This window comes from Suncus etruscus, chromosome 9 (genome assembly GCF_024139225.1).
Source record: "Suncus etruscus isolate mSunEtr1 chromosome 9, mSunEtr1.pri.cur, whole genome shotgun sequence".
NCBI lineage: Eukaryota > Metazoa > Chordata > Mammalia > Eulipotyphla > Soricidae > Suncus > Suncus etruscus.
Window position 1 is genome coordinate 81,058,994 of NC_064856.1, and position 22,133 is coordinate 81,081,126.

The 22,133-nt window shown below is 38.1% G+C and overlaps 1 protein-coding gene across 1 annotated transcript in view; it reads right to left on the reverse strand.

Annotated features, from left to right (window-relative positions):
* DCDC1 (doublecortin domain containing 1) overlaps positions 1–22,133 on the reverse strand; it is a 469,965-nt gene that overhangs the window by 31,831 nt on the left and 416,001 nt on the right. The window contains exons 29-35 of the mRNA XM_049780695.1: positions 19,662–19,850; positions 17,017–17,220; positions 15,571–15,772; positions 12,853–13,005; positions 12,021–12,122; positions 2,896–3,032; positions 1,300–1,479 (exon numbers count right to left, since the gene is read on the reverse strand). Coding sequence (XP_049636652.1) covers positions 1,300–1,479; positions 2,896–3,032; positions 12,021–12,122; positions 12,853–13,005; positions 15,571–15,772; positions 17,017–17,220; positions 19,662–19,850 — 1,167 coding nt within the window. The remainder of the gene's footprint in view (positions 1–1,299; positions 1,480–2,895; positions 3,033–12,020; positions 12,123–12,852; positions 13,006–15,570; positions 15,773–17,016; positions 17,221–19,661; positions 19,851–22,133) is intronic.

The window sequence follows — 22,133 nt, forward strand, 5'->3', positions numbered from 1 at the left end:
AATTTTTACGATCATCAAACTCAAAATAAAGAAACAAAATATTGCACAACTTTGCCTTCTCCACCACTGAAATAGCATCCTTGTGTGATTGTCTCTTATACCAAAAAAAAAAAATTATAAAGATGTTTCACAAAATACAAAGCCAAATAAATTTAAGAGTTCATTACAACCAGTGACTTCAACAAACAGCAAGAACAACACCCATTTATTTAAATCTAGAGTTTCCAGTTAAACAATAAGACAAAATGTCAAAATATATCATTATATCTTAAGACTGCCAATATTTAAACAAATACCACTCATCTGTTACTCAGTATTTTAACTTTGCAAAGTAGAAAGCTTGCCATAGTTCTAGAACTCTGGATAATAAACAAAGGACAGATCTTCTCTAATGTGTGTTATTGATTTCCCACAGAAGAGATAGCTAGAAGATAATCCCTGATTAAAAAAGAACACTTTCTTTCTGAGCTAGGTTTAAATACAATAACAAAAATTGATCTGCACAACTAATTTTGAAGAAAAAAGAGAGGCTTTGTGGTCCTTGAAGTGGAAGAGGTGAGTATACTAGGGATAAGTGATAGTGTGGTACATAGAAAAACATAAATATTACTGTAAATCACAAACCATAAATGAATTTTAAAAAGTATTAGAAAATAAAATATAAGAGAAGGGGCCTGAAGCACATGTTTTGCATATGGCCATCCCTAGGTCAAATGTGGGAACTACATGTCCCCTCAAGAATTCCCGGTACTAAAAAAAAAAAAGAAAAGAAAAGAAAAAACGGGCCCGGAGAGATAGCACAGTGGTGTTTGCCTTGCAAGCAGCTGATCCAGAACCTAAGGTGGTTGGTTCGAATCCCGGTATCCCATATGGTCCCCCGTGCCTGCCAGGAGCTATTTCTGAGCAGACAGCCAGGATTAACCCCTGAGCACCGTCGGGTGTGACCCAAAAACTAAAAAAAAAAAAAAATTTTCAGAAGAAATTATCCTGAGCCTCCTAAGCACCACTTGAGAAGCCCAAGATATATAATAAAATTAATTTTTAAAAGGAAATTATTTTAAATTGTATAGAATTTAATCTTTAGGTATAGTGAGTTTTTTACACTATGCTAGTCCAGCATTATTATTATTATATATATTATATAATATAATATTATTAACATGTATGTCAGAGTGCACTAGCTTCCACATTTTTACACATGTAAGCTCATTGATCTTCTGAGGAAATTATTGTTCCTCTTTTACAGAGGCATAAGTGAGGTGTAGAGAAGTAAAACAGTCTCCTTTCAAATAGATTTACCTCTGAAAGAGTTCTGCCCCATGCGTAGGTGCCATCTTCAGGTCGGCCTCCATTTAGATAAACCCAAACTCGCTTGGCGTTAGGTTGCTTATAGAGATTGTTCTGCTTGAGTGTGACATGCTTAGCTGCAACTGGAGAATGTCTCTTGGATTGCAGTCCTTGGACTTTAGAAAGGTGTGCCTGTTGAGAAAAGGCCAGAGATTTTCATGTTCAGAAATTATCAGCTGTGTGTATGTACATAGAATGTGATAAAAGATAAAAAGTATCTCATAAATACTAATAAAATTAAAAAAATAATTAGGAAATTGGGCCAGAGTGGTGGCACAAGTGATAGAGCATCTGCCTTGCCTTAGCTAACCTAGGACAGACTGCAGTTCAATGCCCTGGCATCCCCTATGGTCCCCCAAGCCAGGAGTAATCCCTGAGTGTCACCGGGTATGGTCCAAAAACCAAAAAAATAAATAAATAAACTAGGAAATGCATTACTCTCTTCTATCACTATTTCTTCCATATATAAATATGTCTTGAATGAATTTTAAAGGGAATAATAATCATTAAAGGTTTTACAATAAGGCAATTATTTTAAAAAGCATCTTATTTCTTTTATAATTTGGAGACATAAATGGAGATGTGTTTCTGGAGTTCTGCATAGTATTTCTCCTACTGAGCAGTTTCTCAGTATCTAACAAATGAGTTTTTGATTAGAATCACATCATTTCCTTTTCCTAAGAAATGCTGAAGGGAGTGTGCATGACTGTGCATGACTGTGTTTAAGTCTTTACTTGCTGTCTTTTAAAAAGCAGTCACCCTTAGACTTTGCCAGATTCCTGCCAGGCAGCTTTTCATCTGACTTCAAGCATGTCCTAGTTCAATGCTTTGCATTCATTCCCTGGTCAGTGATTTATCCTTCTTAGCTTGGCAAGAAGTCATATTTCAAGCAATGTCAATTTCTTTATTCTAGTAACCTTGACTTAGACACATGCCTAAGATTTAGATTGAACACATTTCACGATTTTTAGAAACCTTATTAAATAAGAGCATATCATCTTGATGAAAAACTTCACCAAGCAAAAGTTTTCCCATGTCTCTACCCCCAATCCTCTCTCAATAGCTGACCTTTCTCGTCTTGACTTTTTTTTATGTCTGGCAATCCTGACTGATTAACCAATTGGACTTAAAATGCTTTTGAATTCCTCGTTTCTGAATGTCTCCATTGCAATTAGTATTTTGCTCCTTGCTCTTTCTACATATAGAGACATACCCTTAGGAGTAATGAGTGATGAAGCCATAAGGCTCAACTTGACTACACTTATTATAATTACCTTTGTACATATCCACTGGGCCTTTTTCTCTTTCTGTTAAGGTCATAATTTCTGGTCTCCATTCAAACAAAACAGACTTTCACAGGCGCTGGCTGTATTTTAGATAGCTACTCTCCAAATGCCAACTCAATGCTTGGCATATGCCTATGTGATCATAACTGACCAGATGCCAGGAATATATATTAATAACCTAATTTCAAAAATCCAGTGCTATAATTTTAAAAGCTTATTAAAGAGTCAGAGCCTTTAATATCTAAAGTCTTAAAGAACCTACCTCTGTGTGCCTTATACGGTCCATGAGTTTAATTTCCTCTGATGTCTGCTTAGTCCAGCCTCCTTCTACCACCACTGGCTGCACAGGGCTTTTGTTGGGAACCATGGTGGTTGGCTGACATGCTGCTACTCGTCGCCCTGGGGAAAGAAGTCTCTGGAAATATTGTTTCTAGTGATGGACTTTCAGATTTCAAATCAATTGGTTTGGTTCGTATGCATAAATCATTTCACTTGGGAGTATAGGCTAAAATACTAAATATATCATGAAAGCAAAGATGCCTAAGGTAATAATATTTAACAATGCCTCTTCATATGGAGCTTGAGGCTTTAAAGAGCCAGAATATGCATACTCACTGTACAGATGGGGAAGAGAGATAGCATGCTGACTTCCACACTGGCCCCAGCCTATCATCTGCGATATGGTTCAGTGGTAATTTAGTCAAATAGAATCCCTGACCTATATAGCCCATCAACTCTCGAAGTCATGGAACATATGTTTTGTTCTCTTCATTAATAATAAGCCTTTCCCCCACAATTAGCTTAGCAGCCTGGGGATTAAGTATTTCTAAAATAATATTAACCCAAGAGACAGGAGGCCTTTTTTTCCTATCTAATAATACCCCATGAGCATGATTAGTTTCTGACACCTCTGCTGTGCCCTTTAGGCTGTTAAGAGGCAGTGGTAAGAGAAAATATTTATTAGAATACTGTATTCTAACAAATCACAGGCATAATGGAATAATTATGGTGATTCAAATTTTTTTCCACTAGACCACTTAAAGTCATTATTTTTTAATGGTATAAAAGTCATGAAATTATTTTATTTTCCCATGCTGAAGAAGTACTTGGTGCTGAAATTCATAATGAGATTTGTGTTTCATAAGTAAAAAATATTGCTCCTCTTATTAATACTTCCAGAAACCTATCCGGAGCACCAACTTTGGGTGAAGCATTGTGCTTTTAATGCAAATAAAAACATGTACAAGATCAAATCTTTGACTTATTTTTGGTTCAGAAGACAGATATCAAGGAAATGATTACAAGAATAATTAATTAGGATCTCTCCTTCCTGGGAGCCGGGAGTCAAGCAGGAGGAGGTTTGGCAGGCCCACGCCATGCCGGAGGCCTGCTTGGCCAGGCCTGGGGGGGGTGCGGCATTTGGGTAACCCCAACACCCCTCTGCCGCCTTGCTCCAGATCTCCAGGGCTTCCCCGGGCCACACCCCTGGGCAAGCCGGTGAGTTGGGTCCCTTGGTGGAGCTTGAAGGACCCTAGGCCTTCCCCCACTATCCATGCGGCTCCTTAGGGAGGGTCTGGGTGGGGCTCTGAACTTCTGTTCTCCCAGCTTCTTGAAGGATCTCTCCTTCCTGGGAGCCGGGAGTCAAGCAGGAGGAGGTTTGGCAGGCCCACGCCATGCCGGAGGCCTGCTTGGCCAGGCCTAGGTGGGGTGCGGGATTTGGATAACCCCAGCACCCCTCTGCCGCCTTGCTCCAGATCTCCAGGGCTTCCCCGGGCCACACCCCTGGGCAAGCCGGTGAGTTGGGTCCCTTGGTGGAGCTTGAAGGACCCTAGGCCTTCCCCCACTATCCATGCGGCTCCTTAGGGAGGGTCTGGGTGGGGCTCTGAACTTCTGTTCTCCCAGCTTCTTGAAGGATCTCTCCTTCCTGGGAGCCGGGAGTCAAGCAGGAGGAGGTTTGGCAGGCCCACGCCATGCCGGAGGCCTGCTTGGCCAGGCCTAGGGTGGGTGCGGGATTTGGGTAACCCCAGCACCCCTCTGCCGCCTTGCTCCAGATCTCCAGGGCTTCCCCGGGCCACACCCCTGGGCAAGCCGGTGAGTTGGGTCCCTTGGTGGAGCTTGAAGGACCCTAGGCCTTCCCCCACTATCCATGCGGCTCCTTAGGGAGGGTCTGGGTGGGGCTCTGAACTTCTGTTCTCCCAGCTTCTTGAAGGATCTCTCCTTCCTGGGAGCCGGGAGTCTAGCAGGAGGAGGTTTGGCAGGCCCACGCCATGCCGGAGGCCTGCTTGGCCAGGCCTAGGGGGGGTGCGGGATTTGGGTAACCCCAGCACCCCTCTGCCGCCTTGCTCCAGATCTCCAGGGCTTCCCCGGGCCACACCCCTGGGCAAGCCGGTGAGTTGGGTCCCTTGGTGGAGCTTGAAGGACCGTAGGCCTTCCCCCACTATCCATGCGGCTCCTTAGGGAGGGTCTGGGTGGGGCTCTGAACTTCTGTTCTCCCAGCTTCTTGAAGGATCTCTCCTTCCTGGGAGCCGGGAGTCAAGCAGGAGGAGGTTTGGCAGGCCCACGCCATGCCGGAGGCCTGCTTGGCCAGGCCTGGGGGGGGTGCGGCATTTGGGTAACCCCAACACCCCTCTGCCGCCTTGCTCCAGATCTCCAGGGCTTCCCCGGGCCACACCCCTGGGCAAGCCGGTGAGTTGGGTCCCTTGGTGGAGCTTGAAGGACCCTAGGCCTTCCCCCACTATCCATGCGGCTCCTTAGGGAGGGTCTGGGTGGGGCTCTGAACTTCTGTTCTCCCAGCTTCTTGAAGGATCTCTCCTTCCTGGGAGCCGGGAGTCAAGCAGGAGGAGGTTTGGCAGGCCCACGCCATGCCGGAGGCCTGCTTGGCCAGGCCTGGGGGGGGTGCGGCATTTGGGTAACCCCAACACCCCTCTGCCGCCTTGCTCCAGATCTCCAGGGCTTCCCCGGGCCACACCCCTGGGCAAGCCGGTGAGTTGGGTCCCTTGGTGGAGCTTGAAGGACCGTAGGCCTTCCCCCACTATCCATGCGGCTCCTTAGGGAGGGTCTGGGTGGGGCTCTGAACTTCTGTTCTCCCAGCTTCTTGAAGGATCTCTCCTTCCTGGGAGCCAGGAGTCAAGCAGGAGGAGGTTTGGCAGGCCCACGCCATGCCGGAGGCCTGCTTGGCCAGGCCTAGGGGGGGTGCGGGATTTGGGTAACCCCAGCACCCCTCTGCCGCCTTGCTCCAGATCTCCAGGGCTTCCCCGGGCCACACCCCTGGGCAAGCCGGTGAGTTGGGTCCCTTGGTGGAGCTTGAAGGACCCTAGGCCTTCCCCCACTATCCATGCGGCTCCTTAGGGAGGGTCTGGGTGGGGCTCTGAACTTCTGTTCTCCCAGCTTCTTGAAGGATCTCTCCTTCCTGGGAGCCGGGAGTCTAGCAGGAGGAGGTTTGGCTGGCACTGGTAATCTCTGTCCAGTCTACATTTTCAGAATCGCACAAGAAACATTAATAGTACTCTCACAAGAAACATTAATAGCACTCACTATCATTGAATTATGTTTTTATGTATGCAGAATGTCCATTTTGTACTCTGCCCTTTTGCATACCCCTTCATAAGTTCATATTTCTCTTTAACTTCTTTAACTCCTATCATCATTACTCCTTTTTTACCCTTTCTAACTTAAGTACTCTTGAGTCCTAATTCACAGACCAAAGTGGTGCCCTAGAGTTAACACCCACACAACTATTTTAAAAGGCATAAAAAGGACACATATCTTTTCAACATTTTATGGGTGTTTTCTTTGACGGCTATAACTTTTGCTAAATACTTTCTTATACAGTGATGATCCCCCCCCCATTTTTTTTTATCTTCTCTTTGTGAACTGCTCAATATGGAATTTGGTGTGAAAGAATCCCTCAGTTTAATACTTATGTTTGAACCAAGTCATGGGTCTTGTTGGAAATGTTCTTATGCCCCCATATATCTGATAACACCACGTGGCTTTATATCTTATTTGCGTAGGCACACTGACATGGGAAAATACTATACATACCAATAAGTTCTTATCTAATAGAAATGGGAACACACAAATCTTGTAGTACAATGAGACCTTACACCCTGAACATTGACATAAAGACCTGGCACAGGCCTCAGAAGAATGGGCATTCTCCATTTACCCCTTCATCTACAGAAGACATTTACAAAACATCCAAGGTTGTATATAACATCACCCGGAGGCATTCCTGTACCAGGGACGACCCTACAGCTGCTCTGACATCGATCTACTCAAAAGAGACATCCCTTAACACTGAGAAGACAACAAGAACAATGACCTGTTTACTGGACAGGGCTTGCTGTATTGCCCCTTTATGGTGAGGTTTGTCTATAACATCACCTGGAAGCAATCCTCTACCACGGAAGACCCTACCACTGCTCAGACATCGTCCTGCTCAAAAGAGACTTCCCTTAACACTGAGAAGACTTAACAACAAGAACAACCTGCTTATAGGACAGGGCTTCCTGCATTCCCCTTTCATGGTGAGGTGAAACGAGAAGGCACTCCTCATCACGACTTCAATGTAGGACATGCAGATTCCAGAATCTTTAATACAGAAACATGAGACCAACAACAGAGACTGTGTGATAAGTGTGTTGGCGCTACGGACAATGTCTTGGAGCGAACGATAACTTTCCTGAGGCCTAGAGCTGGTCTTATGCCAGGAAACTTCAGGGGTAGGATCTCTTTGTATTTAGGCCAAGGCTATTCCTTTCCATGCCTCTCATATTTTGGTGGGCCTATGCAAACAACAATTGCCACTCTAACACCGTTTTTACTGTGCTCCTTTGACTCTAATCCTTAAAACACACCCACTTAAAATTTGAGGTTAACTTAAGCTAATATGCATGTACATGGAAATGTAAAAAACACTATGCCTCTAATGTTTAAGGAGTTACGTAAGTTTGATGGCTTTAGATTGCCTTGTGTGCTGTTAAGAAATATTATAATGTGCTACAATCTGGGGACTTGAGGGAAAAAGTAATTGCACATGGATTCTGTTTTATTTATCTTAACTTTCTTTGGTGAAAATTCAAAGTTAAGATATCAGCAAGGGGACTTCTTCTGATAATTATGTTATGGGTGATTGTCCTTCCACTGTAACTTTACCTTATCCTCTTTCTTTGCATCTTTTGTTCTCATAATTCATAATAAAAAATTATAAAAAAAAAAAAAAAAAAAAAAAAAAAAAAGAATAATTAATTTTATCTGTGCTGCACCAAAAAAGTCTAGGGTCTATAAAAGCATGTAATAGGGGCAACTGAACTACTCTAAGATGTCAGAGGTTTCTTTGAGAAACATACTCTTAGGAGGATAAAATGACAGAAATCCTAAGATCCTAAAATTTAAGACCTAATTTTGTTGCTTAATATTTATAATTTGAAAGTTTCCAAAGCATTAACACAAAATTTTGTTTAAATTAATGTAGAACTTGTTGCAGAGTAAGCAACAAGTGCCTCAAATTTCTATAAATAGATCCAGCAATAAAAATTAAGTAGGGGCAATAATTTTTCAGGGAAATCAGAATTCAATGTACCTAATAAGCATTCACATGGATGGAGGAGGATTCAAACATAACTGAATCAATCAACCAAATGAGTTCCAATTGGCAATGTCATTAAGTAACTTGCTATGAAGAAGACCAGAGAAGTATTAAAAAAATTATGACATGAAAGTCATAATTATGTTTTGTAGTAAGTTCTATCCAAAACATAAAAACAGAATTAATTTATGACATATTAATTCTTAGGGGTAATGTTTCAACAATATTTTATTTATATATTATTTATAATGCATTTTAACACTAAGTTATGCTCAACTATAGACAATTCAGCAATGTTTTTTTATTTATAGAATTGAAAGCCAGGAATAAAATATAAGACACCAAAAACATCATGCATTATTTGTTTTTGTTAATTTTTTATAATGATTCAGAGAAAATAAATGCATTTGACCATAATTTTCATAGAGACATGTTTATCACAAAAGATTTTTTTGGGATTTGGGGGGAAGGTTTCTATAAAAATAATTTATGTGCATGAGAATAACAATTTGGAACAGAGTAATGTACCCCATTTTTATTTTCTTATAAATCATCCTATAGATTGTTATATAAAAATCTTATACAGTATAAAATTTATATAGATTGTTTTATTTCGTAGGAGGTCAGGGATAAAGCCATGCATTAAAGATAAAGGTAGAACACATGAAAGCTTTGCTATTGTTTCACAATTCAGAATTCACCTGTACAGTCTTCTTTTACTAAAGACCAGTCACAGCACACAATCATCTGTTTCTATGAGCTTAAGTCCGCTTCCCTTGAGTTTCACCTCATAGACTCAATTCTCACACAAAATTAAATGCTGCAGCATTGCAGTTATATATAATAAGGTGCTACTTTGGCTTGGTCTGGTATTCTTTAGTTTTATTCATCATCTTTTACGAGCCCAAATAGGAAAATGCACTGAATTCTCAGAAGCCTTACATTAATATTTATTGAGTATTCATATGCTAAGTATAAAGAAAGTATTTGACATTTCTACTTAATCATACAAACTTATATTATGATTAATATTTGCAATAAGAATGCCAACAAATTAAGTGAAAAATTAGCTTACCAAAGAACTTTGTGCATAGTATATGCTACATTAACATTTGTAGCACTTTCCAATAGCTATAGTAATAATCAAAAATAGTAGCTCTAGCAACTGCATAGACTTCCTTTTTATTGGGGGGGGGGCACACCTGGTGATGCCCAAGGGTTACTCCTGGCTATGCAGAAATCCTTCCTGGTGTGGGGGACCATATGGGATGCTGGGAGATCAAACAATGTTCTAGGCTAGTGTGGACAAGGCCTTACTGTTTGTGCCACCACTCTGGCCCCAAGCCATGAGGTTTTGTTTTGTTTTGTTTTGGGGGTCACACCCAGTGGCACTTGGGTTACTCCTGACTCTGCACTCAGGAATCACTCTTGGCAGGCACACGGGGGATCATATGGGATGCCGGGATTCTAACCACCGTCCATCCTGAATCAGCTGTGTGCAAGGCAAACGCCCTACTGCTGTGCTATCTCTCTAGCCCCGTGTTCTTACTTTACTAAAGAATTTCTTAACAAGTTCATTATTCAACAAAAACTTCAATGAACTTATCCTTGTACATCTAATAACTCGAAAAGACCTCTCTTAGAATTTCATGAGCATATATATATAATATGTATATTTATAAATATATATTAATTTGTATTTAATAGTAGAAAACATATCAGTTTGTCAGCAAAGAAAAGATTTATTGGGCTTGGAGTGGTAGCATAGTGGTAGGGCATTTTCCTTGTACGCAGCTGACCCAAGGCGGATTTAGGTTCAATCCCAGACATCCCATATGATCCCCTGAGCCAGGAGAGATTTCTGAGTGCAATGCCAGGAGTAACCTTTGAGTGCAGCCAGGTGTGACCCAAAAAAACAAATAAACAAACAAATAAAAAAGAAAATATTTATCAAATTACTTAATTTTCAGAAACTATTTCAGTGGTGGAAAATAAACACTGATGAAGAAATGGGTGTTAGAATACTACTGTATGACTGAGTCTCAACTATCAATAACGTTTGAACTCTATCTCACAGCGATCTAATGAAAAAAAATTAAAGAAGTTTAGTAAATTCCTTCACACAAACAGTAATCAAATAAGACTGTTTTCAATAGAGATAACAGCAAGCTGTGACAGTTAAACTTCAAATTATTTTAATGCCTAATTAAATCAAAGCAGAAGGAATGTTAAAAATATCTGAATACAAAGAAGGCAACACTCTACACTAATTTGAGTAGTTGCTCTCTATTGATTTAATTTAACATAGTATTGGAAAGAAAAACCCAGCTAAATGTTTAAAATTCCATTTAATCTTTAATTCAGCTAGTCTACAACTAACTCAAAGAAGAAATAAGAAGGCTATAGAATTTATTATTTAATATAGGATAAACAATAACACTTCCCATGAGTAATAATTATAAAAATGTAAAGAGGAAATTATTTTATGAGAAATTCCAGGTGTGATAAACTGCATTAACCCTGATTTGAAATGAACCCTGATTTGTTAGGGAAGGCTTTTAGGAAGAAATAACAAATGAAAGATGTCTAGAATGGAGAGACAATCCAAGAATACAGGAGAAAGAAATGTTAGAGGCACTGAAAATTGAATAATATCAAAGACTCAGAGTTAAAAGGTGTTAGTATGTCTAGGGGGCTGAAAAAAAGAAAAAATGTCCAAATGAAGTGGAAAGAAGAAAAAGAAGTTTACAGCGAATTAAATAATCATGCCAAAAAAAGTTTCAATCTTGGACCAAGATATAGTACAGAAGTTAAGGTGCTTGCTTTGCATCTCATCTTACCTAGTTTGATTCCCTGGCACCACACACAAAAGGAGAGAGAGGGGGGAAAGGGTGCAAAAGAAAGGGAGACAAATTAAAAAAAGGGAAAATGAGAAAGGGAAAAAAAAGAGGGTATAGAAAAGGAGAGAGGAAAAATATTTAGAAACAGAAAAAACTTCTGCCACATGACATTATGATCTATGACATGAATTGACCTTTTGAAATCTTGATACATATCTTTGATGATTTTAGTACTTCCCACACATATTACTAAAAAAAATTATCTCCCAGAAATAAACAAGGAATGACAAACATTTTTAAAGAGGAATGTTTATGAAGCATATAAAATGGCATTTAAAAATTATTTCACCATTGGTAGGTTGAGTATAACTCAGAAACCCTCCTAATTTTTAGTTTAATTTTAAATATGTGATAATCATTTTAACATAAAAATATAGTGTCATAGAAATACCTCAGCCTTTGGAGTGAAAGAGGCCAAAATATAATCCTTAGTATACTTAGTATTTCCTGAGAACTATCAGGAATCACTTCCATGCAACAACCTAGGAATAGCCCCTGAAAGAATTGCGAGGTGTACCCCAAAATATTGCAATATTACAGAAAAATATCATTAGATATATACTTTTATATTTTAGACCTGCTGAAATGACTTTTTCAATAGTTACTTAATAATTAGTTACTTATATGTTGTCTAAGGACAGACAGAAAATCTATTTATAAATTGATGTTACGAATGCAGTTATTCATAGTGATGCTTGTTTTAGTATATACTAACCTTTTATAATTTTTTTTTTTTGCCATTTACAATGCTCAAAGCTTACTTCTGGCTTTGCAATCAGGTATCATTCCTGGCAGGCTCAGGGGCTCACATGGGATGCCAGGGACTGGACCTGGGTTGATGTCATGCAAAGCAAGTGTTCTACCCACTGATCTATCACTCCAGTCCCCCATACTGACCTTTTAACTGTCTCATTTTATGTTTCATGGTCTCTAGATCCACCACAATTTTGTCCCTTTTTAGCCAGTTCTGTTTTTCTAATTTTTCTGCTTTCTGCAAAGCTATAATAAAAAGAAACATAATAGTTTACCCAATTTTATAATCAACAGAAATTTATCATATAAGTAAAAAATTTATAGAGAAATTTTTATTCCAACAAATAGATTAAACTAGAAGTAAGTAATTAAAAGCTAAAGGTCATTAAAATAAACTACATGTGAAAGATGACAGAGCTTAAAACATATCTTTAAAGCACTGAAAGTGGAGGGAAAGAACAGAATGGTTTTATTATATAGATTTACCATATGAAAGATCCATATTTCATTTTGTACTTCCACAAACTATTTGGAGGTGATGAAAACCTGGCTTGGAACCATTCATTTTTTAAGCATGCACCTACTGCCTAAAGGGTGTAATTCTTAAAAATGAAAATGTGCAGACAGGTCGTCTTCAATATGAATTAAACTCATTTGTTATTTTCTAATGTATACCATTATTTTTAGCTGTATAGGCCAAGGATCCCTTTATCAACAAAAATAGACATTTTCTTGCGCATAATACTTCATTTCAGGGAGAACAGAAAATAAGTCGTTGGCCAAGTATCAGTAAATAATTTTCTAGTGCACATTTTAATGGATATAGTTTTTTGCTCTTTGCAAAAATGTGCTGTTACTAAGCAGAGTGTAAATATTATAAACATTTAATTCATTTTCTTAGATCAGCATAAAGTTTATATTTCTCTTCTTTTATACATATGTCTAAAAGAATAACAAAAATAAATAAATATTTTACCATTTGGAGATATGAATGGTTCACCACAAGATACCCAGATGGCAATAGGATTTCTGAGAACGAGAGTGAGCAAAGACTTATCAATACTATCCAAATTGTCAGGTGTGACAAACTTTGGAAATAATGTACTCTTCACTTTCATTTTCAGGTTTTCTGGGAAAACAAATGACACATTTACAATTTTTTAATAAATAATAACTAAACTAGCTTGTTGAATTTATTTACTTATTCAAAATAGTTCACTCTTTTTTTAATGACTTAATTTAAATGGTATTACCAAAACCAGGTGCCAAACATAAATCTACCCAGAAACTTTATGTGTATCTTAAGAATATAAACTAAGCTTTTTGGTGCATTGGTGGAGATTTAAAAAAAAAGACAGAACTAAATGTTCAAGCCAAAGTCAACAAGAGAACCAAGAGACCCAAACTATAGTAATCTAAACTTAAAACAGGTCTGTTACACTAGAAGGCAAAGGGGCTAAGGATGGAGTAAAGGATGTCCGCAGGGAACTTTGGTGGAGGGAGGTCAACATTAGGAATGGCCCTAATTCACTGTGCCAGAAATCCAACTATGAAGTACTTGTAATTCACAATGGCTGCACTCCTCTACTGCCTTGCTCCAGATCTCTAAGGCTTCCCGGGCCACATGCCTGGGCAAGCCAGCGAGGTGGGTCTCTTGAAGGATCTCTTTCCTTCCTGGGAGCCGGGAGTCTCTAGCAGCATGGGGTTCGGCAGGCCTCCGCCATGCCAGAGACCTTCTTAACCAGGCCTGGGGGGGGGGGTGGGACTTGGGTGACCCCAGTACTCCTCTACCACCTTGCTCCAGATCTCCAGGGCTTTCCTGGGCCACATGCCTGGGCAAGCCAGCAAAGTGGGTCCCTTGGTGGAGCTTGAAGGTACTCTAGGCTTTCCCCCATTCCCCACTCGGCTCCTTAGGGAGGGTCTGGGTGGGGGCCCAGAACTTCCAGCCTCCCAGCTTCTTGAAGCAGTCACTGGTAATCTCTTACCAGTCTATTTTTTTTATACAGTGATGATTTCACCCCCCCATCCTTTTTATCTTTTCATCTCTTTGTGAACTGTTCAATAGGGAATTTGGTGAAAGAGTCCCTCAGTTTAATGCTTATGTTTGAACCAAGTCATGGGTATTGTTGGACGTGTTCTAACGCCCCCATTTACTCTGATATGCCACATGGCTTTATTTCTTGTTTGCATAGGCACATTAAAATGGGAAAATACTATACATACAAATAAGTTCTTATCTAATAGAGATGGGAACACACAAATCTTGTAGTGCAATGCAACCTTACACCCTGAACATTGACATAAAGACCTGGCACAGGCCTCAGAAGAATGGGCATTCTCCATCCACCCCTGATCTAGGGAAGACATCTACAAAACATCCAAGGTTGTCTATAATATCACCTGGAGACAATCCTTTACCAGGGAAGACCCTACTGCTGCTCTGACATGGACCTACTCAAAAGAGACTTCCCTTAACACTGAGAAGACTTAACAACAACAATGACCTGCTTACAGGATAGGGATTTCTGTATTGTCCCTTAATTGTGAGGTGAAACTAGAGGATACTCCACACCAGCCTGACTTCAATGTAGGAAGTGCAGATTCCAGGATCTTTAATACAGAAACCTGATGCCAACAATAGAGACTGCGTGAAAAATAAAACTGTATTGGCACTACAGACAATGACTTGGATTGAATAAACTAGTTTTCCTGGAGCCTAGAATTGGTCTTATGCCAGGAAACTTCAGGGGTAGGGTCTCCTTGTATTTAGACCAAGGCTTTTCCTTTCCATGTCACCCATATTTTGGTGGGCCTATGCAAACAATATTTGCCACTCTAACACCGTTTTTACTGTGCTCTTTTGACTCTAACCCTTAAAAAAAAAACTTAAACTTTTGATGTTAACTTAAGCTAATATGCATGTGCATGAAAATGTAAAAAAAATACTATGCCTTCAATGTTTAAGGAGTCACATAAATCTCATAGCTTTAGATTGCTTTGTGTACTGCTAAGAAATGTTATAATGTACTACAATCGGGGGACTTGTGGACAAAGTAATTGTACATGGGTTCTGCCTTATTTTTCTTAATGTTCTTTGATTGTAAGTTCCATATTTAGGCATCAGCAAGGGGATTTCTTGAGAACTCTGTTCATGGGCAATTGTCCTTCCACTGTAACTTTACCTTCTCCTCTTTGCATCATTGTTCTCATAGTTAAAAATAATTGTTTTAAATCTGCTGCATTTCTATATATAAACAACAAATAAAAAATAAAGAAATAAGAAATCTTATTTGAAAGTTCAGTGAAGAGCATGAAATACCTAGTAAACAACAAGGGATATAAAAGATTTGTAAACAAAAGCTTACAAATCATTGTTAAAATAAATAGAAAACACGTAGATATGAAAAGATGTTCCATACTCATAAATTGGAAAGATTTAACGTTATAAAACTTACCACTCTGCATAAAGCATTATTTGATTCAATACTTTTCAATTCAATGAAATTTCTAACAAAATATCAATGACTTTCTTCAAGGATATAGAACAAGTACAACTGAAAATTTATGAAACCATAAAAGACTGAATAGTAAAAACAATATTGGGGGCTGTGTAATATCATGCTCTGTGATCATGTGACTTTTATCTTGAGCAAACATAAATAAAACCAAATAAACTGTTTGTAATGCAACCAACCTTCCATGTTTGTAATCACTTTCTTTTTTGCTCCCAAAGAGGCTGCTTCTATCTTTCCTTGCTCAGAATCGCTCTGAATAAGTGATGCATCTAGAGCCCAAAGAACCAAATCACTCAAAGAAAGGACCAATGTTCCATCTTTGGTGTATATTCTGGAGGCTGCTCTAGCGAGGCCAAGTTGTTCTGTACATTCTGTAAGAAGCTAGATAAAACAAACTATCAGGAATGGAGAGAAAATCATGACGGATTGGGAATAATCATGAAGAACTTCTTGTTGAAGAAAAATGAGATAGTACTTTAATTAAAGGAAATAGAAAGTCAAATATCTATCAATTTCTTTGGAGATAATCCTTGATATTCAATTGTCCTTTTTAATCTCACAACATGATTCCAATCCTGCTGTGAAAAGTATCAGCTCCAGAAATTTAAAACAGCTGCTGAGAGATGTTCATATGATTTATTATCAGAGTATTTCTCCCAAAAATGCTTAACATAAAAATTTACTTTCAATCTTTCTTTTTTAATAAACATAATTTCATACTATATAATGAGTTGTTTTAATATATACGAGTAGCTGACATTTTTCAAGACAAGAACTGGCATAGTTTGTACTTCCATTTGCACACATGAAAACAGGCTGAAAGGTTAATATTTGTCCTATACCATAAAAAAAAAACCAGCTGTGAATCTCAGGGTGGATATTGAAAGTTTTTCATTTTTTGTACTTTTATTGATCCAATGAAGAATAATACATTAATCTTTTAAAAATGTATTTGTATTCAACCAAATAGTATTTAATAAATATAAAAGCTTAGAGAATGTCTTCAAGATCTGTCCACGGTCTATATGACACTGCTGTGAAATATCTCATTAAAATATTGACCATATTTTATTGCCAAGGAAATCATCAAATAATGAAAGGACTGAGCTGGGCTTTTTAGGTTCTCTGTCCTTCCAGTGACTATGAGGAAATAGGTTAGGACTCAGGTCATATATTCCATCAAGCACGTTCTCCTGCTTCTTCAAAGTGAAAATAAAATGCAGTATTGTATCAATCAATAAACACTCAGATACTCTAGGTGACCAATGAAGTGACATCAGCAAACTGAGATAGCACACAACTTGAATCTAGGATAAGGAGGGAGGCACAAAGGTATATTTTACCACAGAAAAAAACATTTTGTTTCCCTAGGCTTTTATGAGCCTTTGCTCTGTAGCCAATCTAACAACCATATTCTGCTTCCTCCTTTTCCTAAGTCCATATCAAAAGAAATATATTTCAGTTGAATATCTTAAGGAAAAAAAGATTTGGATCTTGTCAGCTCAAATCAGGGAGACTGGTCAGGAACATTTTTTGCTCAGTCCACTGCTCTTTTCTTGTCAGAAGAATCACCATTATCATTACCTCTGAGGATGCAAGAAGCATTTAAGTGATCAGCCACTTACCATTGGGAATGTTCCAACCACAATTAACTTTCCATTTCGATATCCATCTCCATTTCTGTAAGCAATTATTTTCACCGCCTTCTGGTGCAGAGCTGCCATGCCACTCTGAGTCACAACTCGTGTGCAGGTCTTCATCCGTAAAGATAACAGACGTCCTTCATAATACCTTAGTGTTTTCTCAGCCTCACAAGAAGATAAATTGGCCTGATTTAAAAAAATAAAATAAATCTACTTGAAAAAAATTTTAATTGGACTATTTGAGTCACTTGTAGCTCTTAATTCATATGGATGGTATGATACCTACATTTTAATAGCTTCCTTTGTGTGCTGTGGGTATGAGAAAAGCTATGGTGGATGGACCTTGGGTCAGAATTTTTCCTTCTCTCCCTAGATATCTTATGGAGTCACTCTGGGCCTCTATCTTTAATTCACCTTTTCTTTTCTAACATCTCTTATTATAGGAGATGGGGAAGAAGAAAGCCAGGATTAGAGTCAGATTATAGTGACGAACTCTGGCAGTGCAGATATTCTCTTATATTCTCATTCTCATCTTAAGGATGAGGTGACCAAGTGGGGACAGACTGGAACAGAAAGGGGGGCTAACCTTAAGCACATGATAGCTGTAAGCATCATGCTATACTATTCTTATACTATTCTTTACTGTCCCCTAGCTTGCTGGCCTGAGGGAAAATCTCTAAGTTGCTGCAGTATTGGGGTTTGCTATCAAATTCACTGAGCACCACTTCCCTGACTCTATTCCATAACCTTACTCAAGTAAAGCCAAAAGCTTCTGATGACTTCTTTCTTCTGAAGAGTTATTGCTTTGGCTGATGTCTCTTATAGCCAGTAAATACTCCATTTTGTCCCTGCCCATTCTGCCCTGCCATGTAACAGCGAAGAGAGGAGAGTGGTCTGGGAATAAGGCAGGCAAAAATCTGAAAAACACACCCAGTGGAAATGTTTGATTTCCCATTTCTTCAGAATCTCTCCTTTATCTATAAGTTCTATATAGATAAGTTCTATAGATAAGTTCTTTTCTATAAGTGTAAGTTCTCTTTAGCCCCTCTCACTTGCAATCTGATGACGCCATTTTTTATCTTATTTTTAGCCAGTATTTAGTTAGGCTCTGTGATTTTTAATATTGTTGGAAACAGAGTTTCATACATACATTATTCCAAATCCACACTCACCCCAGTGTCATAGTTTCTCCACTAATATCTCAAGATTCCCACCCATTATTCCCAATCCCCTTGGGTCACATAACTGCAATAGGAAGGCAGCCAAAATTATTTTTCCATGAAATATAAACAACATTAGATATGGATGAACAAATTCAGGCACCTAATTTCAATAGCTCTTACAACACTATGTTAAACTCACCTGAAATGTTACATACTAGTCAAAAGGAGTTTACCCTTTGCAAGTAGCAAAACGAAGCTGATTCATTAAATAAAGATTTGCAGCTTACTTCCTTTACATATGTATATATATACATATGCATATATATTATTTAAACACCTTGATTACAAACATGATTGTGGTTGGGATTCAATCATGTAAAAAACACCCTCCTTCACCAGTACTACATTTCCATCACCAATGTTCCAATTCTCCCTACTCCCCACCCACCACCCCTGCCTGTACTCTAGACAGGCTTTCTACTTCTGTCATTCATTCGCATTGTTATGATAGTTCTCAATGTAGTTAGTTATTTCTCTAACTGCACTCATCACTCTTTGTGATGAGCTTCATGTAGTGAGCTGGAACTTCCAGCCCTCCTCTCTTTTGTCTCTGAAAATTATTGCAAGAATGTCTTTCATTTTTCTTAAAATTCATAGATGAGGGAGACTATTCTGTGTCTCTCTCCCTCTGACTTATTTCACTCAGCATAATAAATTCATGTATAGAAAATGTTCATGACTTCATCTCTCCTGACAGCTGCATAATATTCCATTGTGTATATGTACCACCGTTTCTTTAGCCATACATCTTGGTTGTTTCCAGAGTCTTGCTATGGTAAATAGTGCTGCAATGGATATAGGTGTAAGGAAGGGATTTTTGTATTGTATTTTTGTGTTCCTAGGTATATTCCTAGGAGTGGGATAGCTGTATTGTTGGGAGCTCAATTTCCAGTTTTTGGAGGAATCTCCATATCGCTTTCCATAGAGGTTGAACTAGATGGCATTCCCACCAGCAGTGGATGAGTTCCTTTCTCTCCACATCACTGCCAGCACTGCTTGTTCTCATTCTTTGTGATGTGTGCCAATCTCTGTGGTGTGAGGTGGTACCTCATGGTTGTTTTGATTTGCATTTCCCTGATGACTAGTGATGTGGACCACTTTTTCATGTGCCTTTTAGCTACTTCCTTTTTAAAAAGCAATACTGAAAGAATGGAAAGTGTCAGTCATTGTTGATTAAAGCCACGGAATGACTGATTAACTTCAAAGAGGATATTGGACTTTTAGTAGACAAAGTATTTTAAATTACAATAGGGAAAAGGAAATCAAAAGAGGTGTAAAGAAAGGTGAAGGTGCTTCAGAGGAAGATGAATAGGATGAGTGGAGATGAATTTGAGTACAAGTGAGATTGTGCATCCAAGTTTCCTAAACTGTTGATATATAAGCAGAGCTCAGATCATTACACACCTTGGCCACACTGATAGCCTTGAAGGGCCCTCTTGACAAGGGTCTTTTGGTGCTGAAACCTGAGGCACAGAAGAATGACACCCCTGGAGGTAACTGCTTCAGTCCTTTTTCTGCTCTTGCGAATTGTGCACAAGCTATACAGAGCATTATTTTTTTCTTACCAGCAGCAGTTGAGAGAAAATAATAACCCTAAAAGAGAGAAAAAGATGCTTTTATATAAGCAAATCTCAATTATAATAGCATTTTAGTAAAACAGTCTGCAATACAAATAAAACACTTTCATAATTCCCAAATGCCAAATTTGAAATCTTAATATGAATGCATCATTTTGCTTTCTACTTATTCTATAAAAACATATTTTCAAATTCAACTGATAAAAGCCCAGAGGCATACGCAATTCAATATTTTAGCATTGGCAATTCAATATCAGTGACTATTGCTTGCATCCATCATTGAATTTTTTAATAGGAATGACCAATTTTGAATTTGAAACAATTAATATCAAGATTAGCAAATGGTGTATTAAGTTGTCCAGAAAGAAATAGAGCTATAACATCCAAGAGTAAAGAAATCTTGTTTAAATTACTCAAGAGCCAACTCGAAGTCCCGTTCACTGGCCCAAAGTGGAACTGTGTTGGAACAACAAAAAGAGTGAAATGGAAATACCTTGAAAATGTTTAAATATGTAAACTCAAGTTCATAATGGTGCTAAACATATTGTAAAATTAGCAACAATAAAATCAACAAATGTGTAAAAACAAAATCACATCTTATAATCTTATACTATGGTAAAGAACTTGACAGCCATTTTATACCTTATAGTAAGATTCCACAAAGTAAACTGGCACCAATTCATGATTGGAAATTAATCCTTAAGAGAGTGTGGTGACTTGTTTGCAATACATACCCTCAATTCTTATGTGGATGCCTTTTTAAAAGCGTATTTAATACTTCTTCTATTAAGAAAAGAAGTCTCTCATTTTCTCCTTTTCTTGATCCTGGACAAGACCACATAATTTGCTCTGATCAATATAGCCTATTCGTAAATGTGTGCCAGGAGAAAGATAAGAATTGTTGGAGCTTTTATTGTTTTGGTTGTATTTGTACCCCTGAGATCATAATGGGAACAATTTTGAGCTAATTCACTTGAGAAGCTTGGAAAGGAATCAAGCTCCTGCAAACCCATAGGCATGGGTGGTAGAATTTGTTTATCACCTCACCCCAAACTGCTAACTCACTCACAGCAGGGAAGATATTTTTCAAAATATGTTTTTCTTAAATCACCGTAATATTCAGAAGTAAAAAACTGTTTTTTGTTGAGTTTCAGTCATACAATGATACAATTCCCATCCTTTTTCCGTGTTCATTTCCTACCACCAATTTCCTGTTTCTCTCCCACTTCTCCCCCTCCCCACCAGCCTGCCTCTATAGCAAACACTTTTTCTCTCTCTAAAAGAAAAAGATTATTTAGTAAAGCTACTGTTTTCAAGTGGTTTGCCATATCATAATATATGTGAAATATATAAAGTGAAAAATATAAAGTGAAACATATAGACAGTATTAAATATTTATCCTGCATCCCTAAGGCCACATTTATTTGTCAGATACCTTGTTTCAGAGTCTAAGTTAACCCTTGCATCAAACATTCAGTTGATAAATGTAAAGATATTGACCAAATTACAGAAAAATGACCCTTGGGAAACTGAATGATTTATTGACTTAAACCAAAGATCATCAAAGGGTAACACTGGAAAAAGTCACTGGAAATAGAACACTGGGGAACTGAAGATTATAGTATAACTGATAAGACCCTTATCTGGTATTTGTCTTTCAGCCAGCCAATCCAGGTTCCATCCCCAGCAACACACAATATTCCCAGAGTAATGCCCTGAACAGTGCTGTGTATGTGTTAAATATCTATGCAGTCTCCCTAAAAATAACAAAACAGAGCCTTGGATGCTAATGTTAATGTTGATATTCTTGTATGTAATAAAAGTAGAATGAATATGTAAAAAATATTGTTGGTATATGTGTACATTTTAAATGAAAAATAAGACTATATTAGGAAATGAAAAATGTTGCCAACCCTTGGTTAAAGTTTAATTTGAATTCATAGGACAAGTTAGTATCTTTACTAAAGCCCAGGCATGAACATTTCCATAAATGTCACATGCTTTTCATAAAAAGTTTAGGCAATTATACATTAGACTCTTGAATTTGCTTTTTATTCCCTCAAAAGACTTAAAGTTGTTAAGGACAGCCAAATTTAATATTATCATTCTCAAATTATAGTTTAAAAAGCAAAAGGTCGAAAGGAAATTCTTTTTGAGAATGGCTTTTAATTTTATATTTATACTAAATTCCCTTATAGGTTACTTTTTGAAGTAGAATCTTAGTTCAATTTTTTACAAAATATCACAACATGTTGCACTTAAAATCATATATAAATATAAAATATCACATATACACAGT